The 17,317-nt window shown below is 40.8% G+C and overlaps 1 protein-coding gene across 8 annotated transcripts in view; it reads left to right on the plus strand.

Annotated features, from left to right (window-relative positions):
* ATP8A2 (ATPase phospholipid transporting 8A2) overlaps positions 1 to 17,317 on the plus strand; it is a 320,016-nt gene that overhangs the window by 80,987 nt on the left and 221,712 nt on the right. For all 8 annotated transcript variants that reach the window (XM_069013203.1, XM_069013240.1, XM_069013228.1 and 5 more), the window contains 5 exons: positions 2,130 to 2,199; positions 3,903 to 3,987; positions 5,200 to 5,339; positions 9,040 to 9,178; positions 15,997 to 16,061. In XM_069013203.1, coding sequence (XP_068869304.1) covers positions 2,130 to 2,199; positions 3,903 to 3,987; positions 5,200 to 5,339; positions 9,040 to 9,178; positions 15,997 to 16,061 — 499 coding nt within the window. The remainder of the gene's footprint in view (positions 1 to 2,129; positions 2,200 to 3,902; positions 3,988 to 5,199; positions 5,340 to 9,039; positions 9,179 to 15,996; positions 16,062 to 17,317) is intronic.

A 17,317-nucleotide genomic window follows, 5' to 3' on the forward strand; every position in this document is an offset into this window, starting at 1 on the left:
TTCCTCTAATATGCGAAATGCAGGGTAACAAAAACTTTTTTATAAAAAAAGTTATTGAGAGTAAAAAGGTACAGCTGATACAGTAGAAAAGCAGAACTTCCTTAATTTTTGTCCTGCCCCTTCATCATCTTATTTCTGAGGCATTATGAATGAGCTTATAAACTGGTGGTTGTTGGCACGTGATCATAAAACTTTCTCCTGCCACTGCAGCTCTGTTCATGTACTAAGAAGTTGCTGGCCTGGAAGCATCTTGCTGTGACTCATGGGTATCCTGATTTGTCACTTGTCTACTTCAAGAACATACTTTAGGATTGCACTTTTATAGTGCTTCTGCAAATTGCTTTTTGAGTAGATGGAAACTGCACCTGGAAGTGCCTCTTCTTAAGAACCATGCCAGCTATGAAAATATAAACATTGCAAGCACTCCTAATTTGTCAGGCTCATTAGGATGGGCATTGCTTGGGTAGCAAGAAACTTTGATGAATCAGGCCCCTAAATCACTGCAGATAACAAGGTGCTTTCTCTTTGTCAGTTGATCAAGTTAGGCCAGTTTGGATGGTGCTAGGTGCTACTTAGCATTCCTTTTTTTTCTGTTGGGTTTTTTCCTACTCTTGCTGGGGTTTAAAGCCTTGAACTCTTGTTCTCTGCTGTCTTTTAGTTGGCTGGTTGTGCTCTAAAGGACTATGTAAAACTAAAGGTAGGGATGATTTGGGTAGGCAGCTTTTCTTGTGTCCTGACTTGCTTTGAAGATTATTCTTGAGTACTTCCCTCTTTCCAGTCAGAATGTAGCTATTTCAGCTACTTGTGGTAAGTATCTGAAAAGGCACTGGAAGAGTCTTTGAGGGTTTGTGGCAAGTTGACCAGCACCCTGGTGTCTGTGGACAGGAGTAGCCACGGCTTGCATGCAGCAGAAAAGAGCTGTCTTAATTCTCCCCTGTGTAGCACCTTCCCACCTGGCCACTGAGGGAGCTCCTGTAATTAGTTTTCAAAAAGCACATGGAAGTTTCCCAGTGTCATTAGGATGTTGCAGCAATTCTGGGCACAGCTAATTGCTGTCCTTCCAACCCCTCTTTAGAAAGCCTCAGAAAAGATTTGTTTTGTCTGATGATCATGCCAAGAGCTTGCTTTAGTACACATGGCTCTTGAGCCCTGAAAAGGGACTTCATTTCTCAAAGCAACCTCAAGAGGAGACAAAAGATTGCTCTACACTGTGTTTTGTACATATTGGCAAAATGGTAATGAGGAAGGAAGATACTTCCGAGTTGTCCTTCTGCTAAGGAAAAGATTTACATGAAGATTTACATGTTCTTAGGGTTCCCTTAATGAGAGTTGATTTGTTTGCCTCTGCCTCTTGCAGGTTGAGTGTCTTTTCCAGTAGGTCTTTTAAAGGAGAGATTGATAAGTAAAATGCCAAAATTTCTTAAAAAAAAAAGAAATTATCCTTGCCTGCCTTCCTTTCTTAGATGTTGGTGTACTGTATGCTACTGTCTACATTAGTTTAGTTTTTTTAATATATATGCCAAACTTGACTGTCCTGTCCTTGCTCAAGGGGTCTCACTTCCTTCTACTTAATCCCAACTATGTGGGTCTGATTAGACCAATATAAAGAATCTATAGAGCCCAAGAACTGGTCTATACCATGATTCCTTTCAATGACGTTTTTCCTTGCTTTTGAGTTAGGAAGTTAAACATGTGCCCTTGTCAGTGGATGGTTGTTTCAATGTCTGTTATGCCTATAATAAAGATGTGATCAGCCTTAAAGATTCCATTTCTAGAGTCCCCAGAGGAATTTTGCTTGAGGAATAAGGAAAAACTGAGAGAGAATAATGAGAATAAATGTGACTCCCCTTCTTCCAAGATGATTTTATACTATCTTGCTCTTTTCAAATTCTTGCTTGCATCTGGGTTTAAGTTTGAAGTGCTTGCCAATGGGAGACATAGGGCTGAAGCTCAAAATAGGCAATTTAATATTTCTCCTTGTGGTCAAGGGTTGTGGGATCTTAAGTTACTGCTGTTATATCCCATTTGATCTCAGATGCACTAAACACATTTGAGAAAATTCACTGGCTAGAACAGGAATTACTCTTCACCACTTTGACTAATGAAAGCAACTATTTTTCTTTCAATAGCAACAGGAAGAGAATGTCAGTGATCGTTCGAACTCCGGCAGGACAGCTACGTCTCTACTGCAAAGGGGCTGTAAGTAATTATGCTGCCTAATGGAGAACACTGCCAGTTATTGTTTCAACAGCTGTGCCTGATGCTGACATTTCATGTCTCATACAGAATACCTGTTGGTTTTCTGTTTAGGGCCAAGTGATTTAAGAGAGCTGTCATTCCTCCTCTGACTCCTTTTGTAGGCTGGAAGACTGCTAGGCTTTCTACTACCCAGCTGAAATCCTGAAACTAATGGGAACAGTACCCTCACTTCAGCAAAGCCAGGGCTTACCCAGCTGTGCAGCCGGAGTTCAGGAGCTGGACTAAATGCTGTTGTCTGAATTTATAACACTAAAATTTGTTCTCAAGTGCTTGGCTCTTGATCTGGCTTTCGTGCATCTCTGCACCTGCTGTTATTTGTCATCATGACTTGCACCATGTTGTGCTTCTGTCTTCACTGACGAGAGCAATAACTTAGCACAGTACAAAGGCTCCAAAACTAGCATTGTCCACAGCCAGAGAATGGTTCTCATTTCAGTGGAAAACTATGGAGCTGGCTTTTTGCAACAGGGAAAAACTCTTCCTGACCTCTGTGAGGCTCTGGTTTACTTGAATTTGCCATGACATATAGGTCTGTGTTCACTGCTCTGTTGCTTCCGTTTACCTCCCCTGATTTCATAAAGATGTGCTGGCTTCATGCTGGTGTGGTGGAAATGAATTAAGCCCCCTGCCATTGTGTGGTAGTTCACAGCTGTATGTCTAATAGGGCCACACAAACTTGCAACTTGTTTGTTGTTCATGCCATGCCTGAATTCACACTGTTCTTTGGAGTGTGGCACTGGAAGGGATGGAGGGCAGGAGACTTTGTAGTACAAAGTTTCATGCTGTTTTCTGTATGAGCAGACCTAGATGTACTAACATGCTGCATCTGCCACTCATGTGAGCTGTAAGCTAACTGCTTATTCTGCATTAGCTCTTCCACATCCTGGTAGTCATCCTCTGTCCTGCTGCTTCCATAATAAATAGGTCTGTATGCCTGTCTGTAATCAGTGCTAGATGTAGGCCTGTTTACTTAGCTTAAGAGCAGATGTCTGAGTAAAAGTAGGGTTTCTGTATTACATATATTTGTAGAACTTGTTCTGGTAGTTGCAGAGTAAAATCCAGAGACTCTAGTTATGTGGGTGATGGTGCTATATTTTGATTACAGCTGTTAGCCAGGCCTTTTCAATTGTCCTTTGATTTAGTGATAAAGAAAGCTGCTACAGGAAGAAGGCTGTTTCTGAGAGAATGTTGTGGTAGAACATGATCAGTGTTTCTGCCTTTTATTTTTAACATCAGTGGGAATCTTTTCTAGAAAGCACTGCAGGAAACTACTGCACGGGACTGCAATATGTACTGAATAAGACCAGACATTTGTGTTCTCTGAAAATCAATATATTGGCTTAGTAATCTATGGAGAAGTGTTCTGTACTGCCCAGTAATGGGGACCTCTTTATGGAGAAAGGGGAGGAGGGCAGAGTGTACTTCTGTTCCTGTTATTTAAAGTGGAAGCAGTATCTCTGCCACTGGGCACAATCCAGATTAATTACTCAAATCAGACTCTCTAAACCCCAAGTATATTGTAAATACAGTTTTGTTTTTGATATTAGCAAGTCCATTCAGGTTGCTTCTCTTGAGCTTGTAAATACACAAATAGCAACTTCATATGTAGACTTACTCTGTTGTAATGAATTTGGTTTTAATAGGATAATGTAATTTTTGAGAGGCTTTCAAAAGATTCCCAGTATATGGAACAAACACTGTGCCATCTTGAATACTTCGCAACGGAAGGTAAGAGAAACAGCATGCCATGAGATTTCAGTTTATGAAATTATTTGCAGCATATTCTGCATTGTCTAAGCTCTGTGGTGTCAACTGAGATGATCGTGAAGATAAATCAAGATGGAGTGTGTTATTAGCAAATTAACAACTGTAGGATGACTTCAAGTGTAAGGAGGGTTTTGTCCAACTTCTGTGTGATTTCAGTAGGAAAGTGGAATTTGGAAGGAAAGGACAGTGTTCTGTGTGTCCATGATAGAGGGAAAGGGTATGAGTTGTGTTGCCCAGAACAGCTCAGTTACATTGGAGTTGGAGGTGTTTTTACCAGGGTAGAAGTCGGATGCCAGCGTCTCTGGCTTTGCAAGGCAGAACATGTTGGGCAGCCTGGTAGACTGAGACATCAAAGATGGTCTGAAATGGTCTGTAAGGCCTTTGACTGATGTAGCACCTCTGTTCACAGGGGAGCACTGGGCTTTTTTTCCCCTCTTCTTGCAATAGCATGGGATACCTGATTTATAATAAAACCATGAACCAGCATTTTTCTTCCAAAATCTGAAAATAACATTCAGCTTTTAAAAAAAAAATTTTTTTTGCAGACTCCCATGGTCTCAGTAGTGGAACTTCTGTATTTTTTATTTTATCGCACACACTCCTTTCTGCTTGATTTGTGACAGAAAAAAACCAAAAACCAAAATCATTACTTCTCTATGTTAATTTTTGCCAGTGGTCTAATAAATTGCTTTTCATACTTCATGGACCCACTTCACTATCTTATGCACATGTAACTCCCATTATTAGTGTGAGTTACATCGGTACACTGAAGGAGAACACAGTCTTGCTAAAAAGAAGCATGAACTGTGCAGGGTGTTTGACTAATATCACTGATCACAGTATGTAGCCCATTCTTCAATACGATCTTTCTAAAAATACATGAACGTCAAGCTTGCTTTCATACTTAGTAAAAAGTTTTTGCCCAATACTTTCTGGATTTGCACCAACTTTAGTAGCCAAAATGAACCAGATTTGTGGTTTGCAATTGTGGAAATCCAAGTACTTAAAAAAATGTTCAGGGTGATTTTGTGGAATCCAGAGTTTAACAGTGTGTGTTAGACACTCTTGTTGTTCCAGCGTGAGGGTTAGAATTTAGTGTTCCTTAGGTATGAATGATTTGATGGTACTCAATGTAATTTTATTGTGGGTAATTGGCTGTCTTCTGTTTTGTAGGTCTGAGGACATTGTGCATTGCTTACGCTGATCTCTCGGAGAAGTCTTACAGAGAGTGGTTGAATGTCTACAATGAATCCAGTACAGTTCTGAAAGACAGAACTCAGAAGCTGGAGGAATGCTATGAGATCATTGAAAAGGTGAAACATACTTTTTTGATGATCAGATGCAGATTCCCTTACGTGTGTATTTTCCAGTGGAATTTTGGCTATACACAATTAAATAAACTGTTAATTTCATAGATGAGAAACTGGAAAGGTTTTAGTTGGTAGCCTGTTCAGTCCACAGTTTTAATCTGTAAATCTGAGACAAATTTACAGATAAAAAATAATTTCTACTTCTAAACGCTTTTCTCACACTTTTTAAAATCTTCCTGTTTTGTGTAAGGTTGTTGTAACTTGATAAAGATAATACATGTAAGTCATTGTATTGCACCAAGTTCCCAGCTACTAGTGCATGAAGAGATCTGTTCCTTTTCGTACAGCACTCACAGTTCAGCGCTGTTGAAGGCTGGTGTAGGCACAGTGTAGGGCTCACCAAAGCCTGTAGGGGCATGGGCTAAAAAAAGGGTGAAAACCTGCGCTCCGTGCAAATTGCAGAGCTCTTAATTTTGGAAGGGAAAAGTAGGTATCAGAGAACCTACTTGAAACACTAATCCCACAGTGAATGAAATGTTAAAATGCCAACACTAGGGGCCAGTGTTTCTCTGAGCCTCGTTGGTCTTGCTGCTTTCGGAAGTGCTGGTAGTTGCGCTGCTAACCTACATGGGTTCATGTTCTTCCCTCTTGCTCCAGGTATTTAGTTTTATTTAGTGGTTTCTTTAAAACATGTTTTGAACTTCAATATCTTTTAAAATTAATGTTAATTTAAATTAATATTAATTAATTAGTAATTAAATTTCATATTAAAATGCTGCTTAGGTTCTGTTGTTTACTTAAGTTAGTTGGGTCAAAATCTTAGAATTATAGAATGGCCTGGTTTGGAAGGGACCTTAAAGATTATTGAGTACCAATCCTCCTGCCTTGGGCAGGGACACCTTTCACTAGGCCAGGTTGCTAGAGCTCCATCCAACCGGGCCTTGAATGCTTCCAGGGGTGGGGCATCCACAAGGAGGTTGAGACTAGGATAGGAGCTAACTTTCAGAGGGTAAGAGAAAAGCTCCAAGAACTCTTTCAGTAAGAGCTGAAGACAGGGTCTTTCTTTTCCAATTCATGCCTAAAATGGTCTTTTATGTTTATAGTGTATCAGTAAGTGTGGTTATCTCATCCTTGATTCTGTAGGTTTGAGTAGCTCCTTTCAGCTTTCTGCTTCTTGCACTGTGCTCTCGTACTCTTCTGTTTTCACTGAGGTGGAAAATGAACATTGCTTTTGCTGTACTTTAAAATGTATTCTCAAGCTTTAGTGCATTTTTAGTCATCTACTTTCTGCCTTTTTCACAATTTAGTATCTGGTTTAAGAAAAAAGGGAACCTGTGAGTGGGTTGTAGAATTGGAGTTAGTAACTATCCACTGTATGCCTTCCTATTAATGTTTGCTTGTTGGTCCTACCAAGAAGCTGGGCTTCCAGACAAACTGGCTTTTGGCTGCAACACAAAATACATTATATTTTAACAGGCTGGATTTTTTTCATCTACGAGATCAAATGAGACCAAGAGAGCTACTTTTTCAGTCTGAGTGCTGAGATTGCTGGATCACAGTACAGGTTCATGTGTGGAGGCAAACTTGAACTGACTTCCTTCCCCAGCCGTATGCTGACTGAGAGGGCTTCAGCAGGTGCTGTAGTAACTCCCCTGCTCAGGTAGCTCAGCCATGCTGGTCCCTGTGCTGTCATGTGTAACTCCTTAACAAGTGATGTAGGGAAAAAAAGACAATCTACAATTGCAACCTTCAAAGGTTGCTTGCACTGACAGAGCTGTGTTGCTGTGGGTTAGTTCTTGCGTTGGTTTAGCAAGCCACAGCCTTCCCAGAGAGCGCAGCGGGGCCGCTTCGGGGAGGGCGGCTGTTCCGCTCTCCCGTAGCCCTTTTGGGCAGCCCTGCACTCCTGCTCTGGCTAGCCATCGGCTCTGCAACACGGTGACAATAAAGGAGGCACAAGGGTCCCTGCACAGCTACCTCAGAGGAACCTTTATTTTATATGACGATGAGCCGGTTCCCAGAGGCAGAGAGACTACCTGGTCAGGGAGCAGGGGGTTTTTCTGAGGGCACAGAGCGGTACATGGGTGGAGTTGGGGTACTGGAACCAATAGGGAGAACCTGAGGGTGTGGCCAGGACTAGGGGCAGGGGAAGGGGGGACAATGTGGAAGGCAGACAATTTAATAAGAAAAGCAGTGGGAAAATACAGCACTACAGAGCTGATGTTTCATTGGGAGGCTATAGAGTACTAAAGCATAATGACTTGTATGAGTTGATTCTCCTGCGTTTGCCAGCTGAATCTCTCATAGCAAAAATGAAGCTTTGTCAAGACCTAATGCCAGCTTACACCCTGTATGGATAACCATTTACCCTTCTGTTCTTTAAGTGTGCTTAGATTTATACAAGTGGGAGCTGCTTTTAATGCCTTCTTCATGGAATCATGGAAGGGTTTGGGTTGGAAGGGGCTTGTTGTATGCTCCCCCACCATGGACAGGGACACCTTTCACTAGACCACGATGCTCAAATCTCTATCCAGCCTGGCCTGGAACACTTCCAGGGATGGGTCCACCACTTCTGTGGGCAAACCTGTTCTAGTATCTCAACCACCCACATCATAAAAAAGTCCCTTCTTTATGTCTGGACTAAATATACCCTCCTTCAGTTTAAAACCATCACCCCTTGTCCTGCCACTGCTGGCCTTGGTAAACAGTCATTATCTATCTTTCTTGTAAGCCCATTTTTTATATAGGAAGGCCACAGTAAGGTCACTCTGAAGCCTCATCATTCCCAGGCTGAACAACAGCAACTTTCCTTACTACTTCTGTTCATTTGTCTTCATTTCTGTTGAATAATTTTAGTCCCTGCAAAGAATAGAATATGCTACCTTTTTCTGTGCAATTTCTGAAATGATACAGTGTACCTAAACCTATTTCAATTTAAGTTGAACATCTTTGCATGTGTAAGGAATCATTAAAATGCTTTTAGAGGTAAAATCTGAGTAAACTGTACCTTTTGACAAGGTTTATTTCTTAGCTATTTTTCTGCTCGTCTTTTTTTTTTTTTTTTATGGTAATGTAGCCAGATCTCCTCAAGCAATTGTTTTAGAATTGCCTAACTCTGGAGTATTAAATTCATTGTATGAGACATGTTTTTCTGGCAGACATCTGTATGTTGATTAGAGATACTGGGATTGATTAATGTTCATACCACTTCTATTACACAAATGTAATGATTATATCCGTAAGTAGTTGCAATAATTTTTGCTTTGAGTGGTTGTATCCAGTCTGTATGTACCTTTTATAGACGGAAATTAGTTTAAATGATGTGATGCCAAATACGTTTTTTGTGAGCTTAAATATATAAACTGTGACTACTCATCATGTTGCTATGGTGATTAGTGAATGGTCTAGTATATATGTTCATCTGTAGGCTAGCTTTGGACTTTTATAACTTCAATTAATTATTCTTGAAATGTTGCCATCTTTCTGATCAAAAACACTCTGTTCCATTCTGTACCTCTTGAAATGTGAATTGTGTGCAGAGGAAGTAGAATAGCCCCACCAGAAATTTACTGTGGTGTATATTGCTTGTCAAAGTGCAGTATTAGCAGTGAGATACAACATTCTGTCTTAATTCCTTTTTGAGTATGTTCCAAACAGAGGTTTATCTTAAAAGAATTTCAGGGATTGTTTTCTTTATTTTCCCCAGGATTTGCTGCTTCTTGGAGCTACAGCCATTGAAGACCGCCTGCAAGCAGGTGTTCCAGAAACAATAGCCACACTAATAAAGGCAGAAATTAAGATATGGATTCTGACAGGTGACAAACAGGAAACAGCTCTCAATATAGGTACCCATCTTTCTGGTTACTCTGAATTTGTCTGATATGCTCAGGTTACATGCAAGGTGTGCTGTGTGGGTTTTTAAATAGAATCAGGCCTGCTGTTTATAGAATGGTTCCTCGTTAGCAGGGCACAGCCTTGGAGAAGGGATTTTGCAGTGAAGTTTTCACTATGGGTGTCAGGCTATATTCTTTTGTTTTAAGGCAAAAGGGACCCTTCTGCTCTTGGTTAAAAGCAGTTCTAATGGAATGAATATATGTAACTCTGCTTTGTGATGGTAATAGGAGAACTCAACCAGGCTAAGGTTTCAGAAACTGTTTTAGAGCATTTTTTTTTCTTTTCTTACTGACTGCCTTTTATAGACTTTGAATCGAGTTTGGGATACAATGGGAAGTACAAAAATGCAAAGTGTGTATAGTTTACAGCTTCTTCCATATCATGTCTGTGAAAGTAGGTGGGTTATTCAAGCTGAAATAACTGACCCTGCTGTCACCTTACAGCACATCTGTTAGTAAGGACTTGGTAAAGGAACGTATCCTGATATAAGCACACTCCGTCATGCCACCCCTCCCAAATGTAGCATCTTTGGCAATACAATGCCATAATGATCTTGCGTTCTTTTTGATGATTTTTCTCCCTGTCACTGGTAAATCTGCCCAGAGATGAGAAGAGACAGAGTTGCACTCTGGTGATCTGATGTCTCACCTAAGTAATTTCAGTTAGAGGATCAGAGTTGTAGCAGGAGTAGTCGGAAATGCACCCAGACCTGTCTGTGCAGTTCTAAATGTAAAATACTTAACTGGGTGCATTATTCATACAATTAGAGTCTTGAAGTCAATATGAGCTCCAAAGGACTGAAGAAATAGCTCCTTTAACACAAGGCAACATATGCTGTTAAGGTTCCACAGTTGTATTTAGATTTGCACATAATCTGTTTAAATGTACAGGTGTAGGTTAAGAGGAACTTTAACAGCGTAGGTTGCTTCCTTAGACTCATCTTGACTTCAAAATTTTCTATCGATGGTGTTCTGTAACTGAATTTACATTATTTTTAGCAAAGATTTGGGCATTTGCTTTTTGTTGTTGTTGTTGTTTGGTTTGTGGTCTTTTAAAATTTTTTTTCTGTTTTGGTTGACTCAGTGAAATTTCAGAATGCTTGACTGAGCAGGATTTTTGTGTGCTTCTCAAAACCAGATCAAATTTAATATATCTTTGTATGCTGAAGGTGGTACCAAGAGGTGAAATAACTTGCTGAACTGATACAGCTGTAGTAGAAATACAATGGATGGCCTAAGTAGACAACTTGTTTAAAGGCTAGTTATCTGCTTTGAATCACTATCTGCAGATTTTGCTTTTTTTACAATCAGTAGTTAACTTGAGAAGGCAAACATCATCTTTTGACTAATTAAAAAAAATGTAGCTACACATTTTGTTGTAAATACCTGAAATAAGTTGATATATTAACCAACAGCAGCTACCTTGAACACCAGTAAATGAGCTTATTCTGAAGACTCTGAAGGAGACTAACTTCCAGTGTTCTCTAAAACTGTTGGTTTGTTGTTTCTTTTATTATAGCAACTTGAGAGGAATATGTATTTATGTATCTCTCTTAAAACTGCTAAATTATCCCTTCATTTAAGGTAGTTTCGTAATAAAAATCTAACTTAATTAGCTTCATATTCAAGTTGGCTTGAAAGTATAAACATGTGGCACCCTTCCAGTTTTTGTGTGTAACCCAATAAAACTGTAATAAACCTTCAACTTAAAACCCAATCCACGTGTGCACTATATGTTTCAGGTATAAATATGCTCTCTGGGGAGTAAAAAGTATTTTCACTCTCTCATTGTGTTTGTGCTTATTGACTCTTGCTTGCTGTATGGATATGCTTATATGTTGAGGGACATTTCAGCTCTTGGCAGCTGTGTCAAGGAGCTGGAGTACTTTGTTCTTCCAGCTTCCTCTTGATTCCTTGGTTTTCAGAATTTGCTATGTCTTTGCCTCTGGATTACATTCTTTACTTCTTTGGAGAGTAATGGTTGACCTTCTGTGGGGTGGCTGTATGCCTTCCATTCAGCCATGTGCCAGTCAATAGTTCTGCAGATGAGGAGAGTGTTCATGATAAGCTTTAATACTGATCAATCATTTGAACTCTAGCGCTTGAAAAAGGGACTTCCAGGTTCAGAAGCATCTTTAAGCATGACCTGCAAACAACTGTAGAAGGCTTAACTGTGTTCTTGTAGCTTCATCCTTTTCTTCCAACAGTCTACAGACTCTGGGTCATTTTTGCCTTTCAGTGAGACAAGAACACCCATGATACATTTCTATTTGCCACCACCCTGGTGCTCAGCACACTCACAAAACACCAGAACTGCTGTATTTCCAGCCAATAACTTCCCTGGGAACAGATTTGTTTTCTGGGAATAGGAGTGTAGTGTTTACTCAAGTGTGTCCTTCCCTGAACCATGAATCTGTTCTTACAGTTCAGCTGAATGCTCTTGCCTAGGGTGTGTATTGATACCTGCAAGCACTGCCTTACAGTTTTTTGGGCATGAGGTTGGAAGGGACCTTTTGAAGATACAGTCCAGTCCTCCTGCTCCCTTCCTGACAGGGACATCTTTCATATTCTGGGTTGCTTAAAGCTCCATCCAGCCTGGCCTTGAACACTTCCAGAGATGGAGCATCCATAACTTCTCTGGGCAACCTGTTCCAGTCTTGCTACCCCCACCATAAAAAATGTCTTCCTTATGTCCAGTCTAAACCTACCTATTGTGGCCGGGCTGGGGGTCTGTGGCTCAGACCCAGGAAGCCGTGATCGACCCAGAGAGAGCGTCCAGCAAGGGACAGTCTTCCAGAGGTCTGCGGTGTTCCCTCAGCCGCCGGGGTGCCTCCACAGAGGGGTGCCTGTCTCAGCAGGCTGTCAGCTCTTTAGTGATTTCAGAGGGAGTGATTTCAGCTCTTGTTCTGTGAGGCAGCCCCAGGCCAGACCAGGAGGAGAGAGACGAGAGGCTCGTTTGGCAGTTCCACATGAGGCAGCTTTGTTTGTCCTGCACCCCGCAAAGGGGAGGGCAGGGATGAACTCTGATCTCTAAGGGAGAATAGGGTAGCTCTTATAGGGGATACAAGGGTGGGTGTGAGAGGGTAGAAGCCAATGGGTTACAAAGAATCTGCATAGGGTCTCCCAGGGGATCATGGGTCTGTTTTCTCTCACCCTCACCAAGAAGTGCTGCCTTTTCCAAGGGGATCTTGCCGGGAGGTTATGCAATCCCTCCAAGGCAGGGGCTGGGCATACGCCACACCTACCCTCTTTTAGTTTGAAATGACTGGCCCTTGACCTTCTGTTACAGGCCCTGGTAAAAAGCCTTTCTCAGTCTTTGTTTAAAGTCCCTTTTATATATTGAAAGATCTCTCCAGAACCTCTCTTCTTCTGGCTAAACAACCCCAACTCTCAGCCTGTTTTCATAGGAGAGATGTTCCAGTCCTCTGATTGCTTTTGTTGCTCTCCTTTGCACTCAGATTCATGTCTGTCATGTGCTGGGATCCCTAGGGCTGTGTACAATAGTCCAGGTGGAGTCTCACATTCAATTTTTCATCACTTAGTATCCAGATACTTCTCAATAGGTCTGCTTTCAGTCTGTTCATCCCCCAGTCTGTCCTGACGGATATTTATGATTGTTGCAGCACAGGTGCAGGATCTTGCACTTGGCCCTGTGGAACTTGATTAATTCTCACTCCTAAAGTGGATCAAAGTCCCTCTTGGTGGCATCACTTCCCTCCAGTTTAGCTGCCCCATTCAGGTTCATGTTTTCTCAAGACTTGCTGAGGGTGTACTCAATCCCTGTCTGTCCCTGGTGAAGATACCAAAGTACCGGTCCCAGGACTGGCCTGAGGGACACTACTCATTACTGGTTTTCATTTGAGTGTTGAACCATTGACTGTAACTCTCTGGATGCAGGCATCCTGCTGATTCCTTACTCATCTTAACAGTACATACATATCTTTCCAATTCAGAAATAAGAACACTTCTTGGTGAGCTGTGCTTTATTTCAGTTCAGGAGACTGAAGCCATGCCAGCACACTTGCCTATATCCCTATGCACAGTTTGAGCAGGGTATATGTGCTCTCTCTAAACACAGAGGATAATCGTTCTTGCCTCAGATGCTGGATTCTGTATGCCTGCAGTACGAATGTGCCTGTGGGCTATGATCTTGAACTCTGGTTCAAACAATCTTTCTCCCAGGACACTTGAAGGAAAATAAGTCCCAGAAGTACCCAATTCATCTGCTTCATGGACTTTTAGTCAGACTTTTAAATTAAAGAGCTAGATATCAACTTACAGGTGTGGGTTGACATTTTATACCTGGCTTTGAACCAGTTGATGTTATTTTACTCAGAAGCATTGACAAAAATACTTACCTTAGAGTGCATTTTTGCTTGCCATGTTAGTATTGCCAGTAATAACTATTATAAAACTATTATAAAACTTTAAAATATTACTAGAAATGTCTAAAATTACTACTTGTACTCTTACAGTTGCCAGGTACTTTGCTTTTATAGTAGTGCTAGATTTTAACATCATCTTAGTCCTGAAATTGTACATAATGTATAGATCCCCTATAAACCCTTGTTAGGCTTGACTTACATTCTCCTATTCCAGTCTTGATCTTTCTGTTTAATATTTTGCAAGATGCAAAATAGCCTCAATTGCAGGATAAGTTCTTCTGAGTCCATGATTTCCAAGATGCATAGCAGAGCAACTGTTTTCCACACCTTTTTTTTCTTCCAGCTTGACTTCTAGAGTGGCATCTTGCTCGTTTTGGAAGAGGTGAACTGAAGCAGTGAGCAGTGGCTTAGAAATTACAGCTGCTGTTCTAATCAAGTGCTACTAGAAAATCCTTTTGAATTAGTTATGCTGAATTTGTAACAGCCTACTGCACAAGACTGTTGCTTTAGCCTAGGGAAAGAATAACCCTGTTATGGTGGGAAGTACTTAAATTTGTAATATTCTCTTTTTCTCGGTCAAAATAAGGAAGTTTTTTTTCAGCCTGGGACTAACTTTTAAAAATGGCAAACTGACTTGAGAGAAAATTCAGTGTTTTGTCTATGACTGTTGGAGGTTTGCTGCTCAGTTCTATACTACCACCTAAGACTCATTCACAGGCAGAATCAGAGGCTGTCTGGAAAGCTTTCATGTTGTAGGCTGCATGTCATTAGAATACATTTTGTCCTTTTCCTAACAGGTGTGAGTTCATAGTCATTCCATATTGTTCTCTGAAGCAGAAATTAAACCTTGGCTCATTAACATGTATTTGCAAGGTTGCACTTTATATTCATAGTCCACACAGCTGTGAAAATGGAGGAGAAACTAAACTTCTGCAGGTAATCAAACCTGCTGCCTGAGAGTGCTTGGTTATGATACAAGCATGTCTTCCACAAAGGAACAAGAGGGATTTACTTTCTTGACAGAAGTCATGCAGACATGTTAACCCTGGATTATACCTACAAAACTAGCCCAATTATAAAAACTCTGTAGCCTGAGGAAATTATTTGCATTGCAATTGATGACCTAGTATGGCCTTTCTAAGGAACCAAGAATCCCACAGATGATTTCATGCCTCAGTTGTTCTCTTGCTGTTGTAAGATATGGAAAGAGGCACTTCATCTTTTTACAGTGACTGTGCTGTTCATCTTTTGATGCAGTGGCAGCCTTGCAGTGGTTCTTCACTGGGACATTACTCTTATACTGCAATAGCCTCCAGTCTCTGTTTAAGAAAAGTAAGAGACTTCCCAAGATCCCATTTTATTTGATAACAATTTCTTAAAGTTGCTGTAATTAATTTCTATACAAAAACACATTAGAAATAAAAAATAATTTAATTGAATTTCCTTTTCCCATGTAACTTAGATGAGCAATAAAAGGTGTGTGCTTCAAATAAACTAATTCTCTGCTATTTTATGAAGCTTACATGACTATGCCAATCCCAAGTGAACTTGCATGAGCTTTTGGATAATGTAGTGGGGTCACCCTGATGCGAGTTTGCATTTGTCTCTTGCTCTTAATATGAGCAGAATTAAGCTGTTTATTCTGCAAATGCTTAAACTGTCATAAAAACAAGAGTTTTTTTCTGTCTTGAGAGTTTTTGTTTTGAATTTTGGTGTCCTGGGAAATGTACAGAACTGCTTTCTGGGTGCTACTCCAGACTATGGTCACTCTCATTCTTTCATGTCCAAGTCCCACACTAAGAATAATCTAGTCCAATTACCTATGGGAGGAGTTGGTAGGGGCTCTGTGAATGTCATTGATCTGTACTACTTGATGAAGCTCAGGACCTTCCACACTGAGCACTCAGGAGTGAAAAATGCTCATGTAAGCTTTGTGTGGGTTAAGGGAACTGAGTAGCATCAACTGAGCATGTGTGTGCACTTCCAGTCATCTGGCACAGGTGCAAGTGTGCATTCAGATCTGTTCCTGTAAGGTGCTGAAGGCAAACCTGCCTTCATGTAGACTTAAAAAAAGAAAAAAAATTGCTGTAGGGCTACAGGTTATATTTACTGCATCTAGTTCACACAGTGTTTTCTTTAATTAAAACATCTCAAGTGACGTATTTGAAAATGCAGATAGAATGCCACCCGTGTTCCTAGTAAATCTGTCATGTTGGAGTGTGTCCTATACACCATTTCCAGCAGTCTGCCTGATTGGAGTAATTGCTCCAAAAGTGAATTGCCATTTGACTTACAGATGTTTATCTTAAGGTTGAGCTGAACCTTAGATAGTCTTCCAAAAAGTAAATCCTTGTGTTTTCTTGTCTTTTTTTTTCCCTCTTGCAGGGTACTCTTGCAGACTTATTTCACAGAGTATGTCTCTCATCCTGGTCAATGAAGATTCGCTAGATGTAAGTAAGCAAATTCTGATGTAATTCTTGGCAGAAGGGGGTGTTGCTAACAAGATGGAAAGTCGTCAAGCTTTCACATTGAATTTCTCTTGCTTACCCCTAGGGGTAGCAAGATGAACAATTCATGCTAAAACACAGGTGTATTGTGTAAAGTGTACTCCAGAGGTCTTCAGTCACAAACTGTACAAATCAAACTGAAGTCTCAGAACAAGCAACTTCTTAGGTCCATGGGTTTGATTCTGCTGCAAACTGCAAAAATTTGCAGCATGCCATCGGGAAGATAGTTAAGTGTTAAGGTATAGATACAGGAGTAATGTGTTTGAAGAAAACTTGTTTTTTGTTTTTTTCTATCTTCGGTATTGCATGGAACAGCTCTAACCACACCTGCATTGTGAGCTTGTCTATGTACAGTAACTTTTGAGACCTAAAATCAGAATTTTTCTGCAAATGGTTGCCATGCTCCTCATATATATGCAAAAATTAAATAGAAAAATCATATATTTGTACACAGATCTTGCCAGGAGACATCATTCCATTTTGTGTGTTTCAATGTCCATATCAGTATTGGATATCACTTCATATCTGATTTCTATTAGAGGTATTTGTAGGACAAATGAAAGTACCTATAATAGGCAGCATCTGACATTTGCATTCAGAATTGGCAGCTTGACTGGATGGGAGATGCAAAGCCTGCATCTTGGAGTATCAGAGGAGTTACTGGATATCTGCAAATCTGGTTGAAGAGGGTAATACTGTTGTGGCAAAGTTATCACTGGCTTAGTGTTATTTTCCAGTCGCCTTGATGTGATTCCAATAACTTTGTATGTAGAAAACTTTGGATACAGAATCCAGCTGTGAACAGTATTGGAAATTTATCAGTAAACATAAAAACTAGTGGAAGCTTTCAGAACATGTTGCACCCCCAGCATGTTTGCCAATGATACCAAGCTGAGTATCAAGCTGTGTGGTGCAGTCAACACACTGGAGGGAAAGCACACCATCTAGAGGGATCCCATCCAGAGGGATCTGGACGGGCTTGAGAGGTGGGCCTGTGTAAACTTCCTGAAGTTCAGAAAGGTCAAAGGCAAGGTGCTGAACTTGGGTTGGGGCAGTCTCAAGCACAGGTCCAGGCTGGGAGGAGAAAGGATTGAGAGCAGTCCTGAGGAAAAAGACTTGGGGGTGTTTGGACAAAAAGCTCCATATGACCCAGCAATGTGCACTCACAGCCTAGAAAGCCAAAGGCATCCTGGGCTGCA

This window comes from Aphelocoma coerulescens, chromosome 1 (assembly GCF_041296385.1).
Source record: "Aphelocoma coerulescens isolate FSJ_1873_10779 chromosome 1, UR_Acoe_1.0, whole genome shotgun sequence".
Lineage (NCBI taxonomy): Eukaryota > Metazoa > Chordata > Aves > Passeriformes > Corvidae > Aphelocoma > Aphelocoma coerulescens.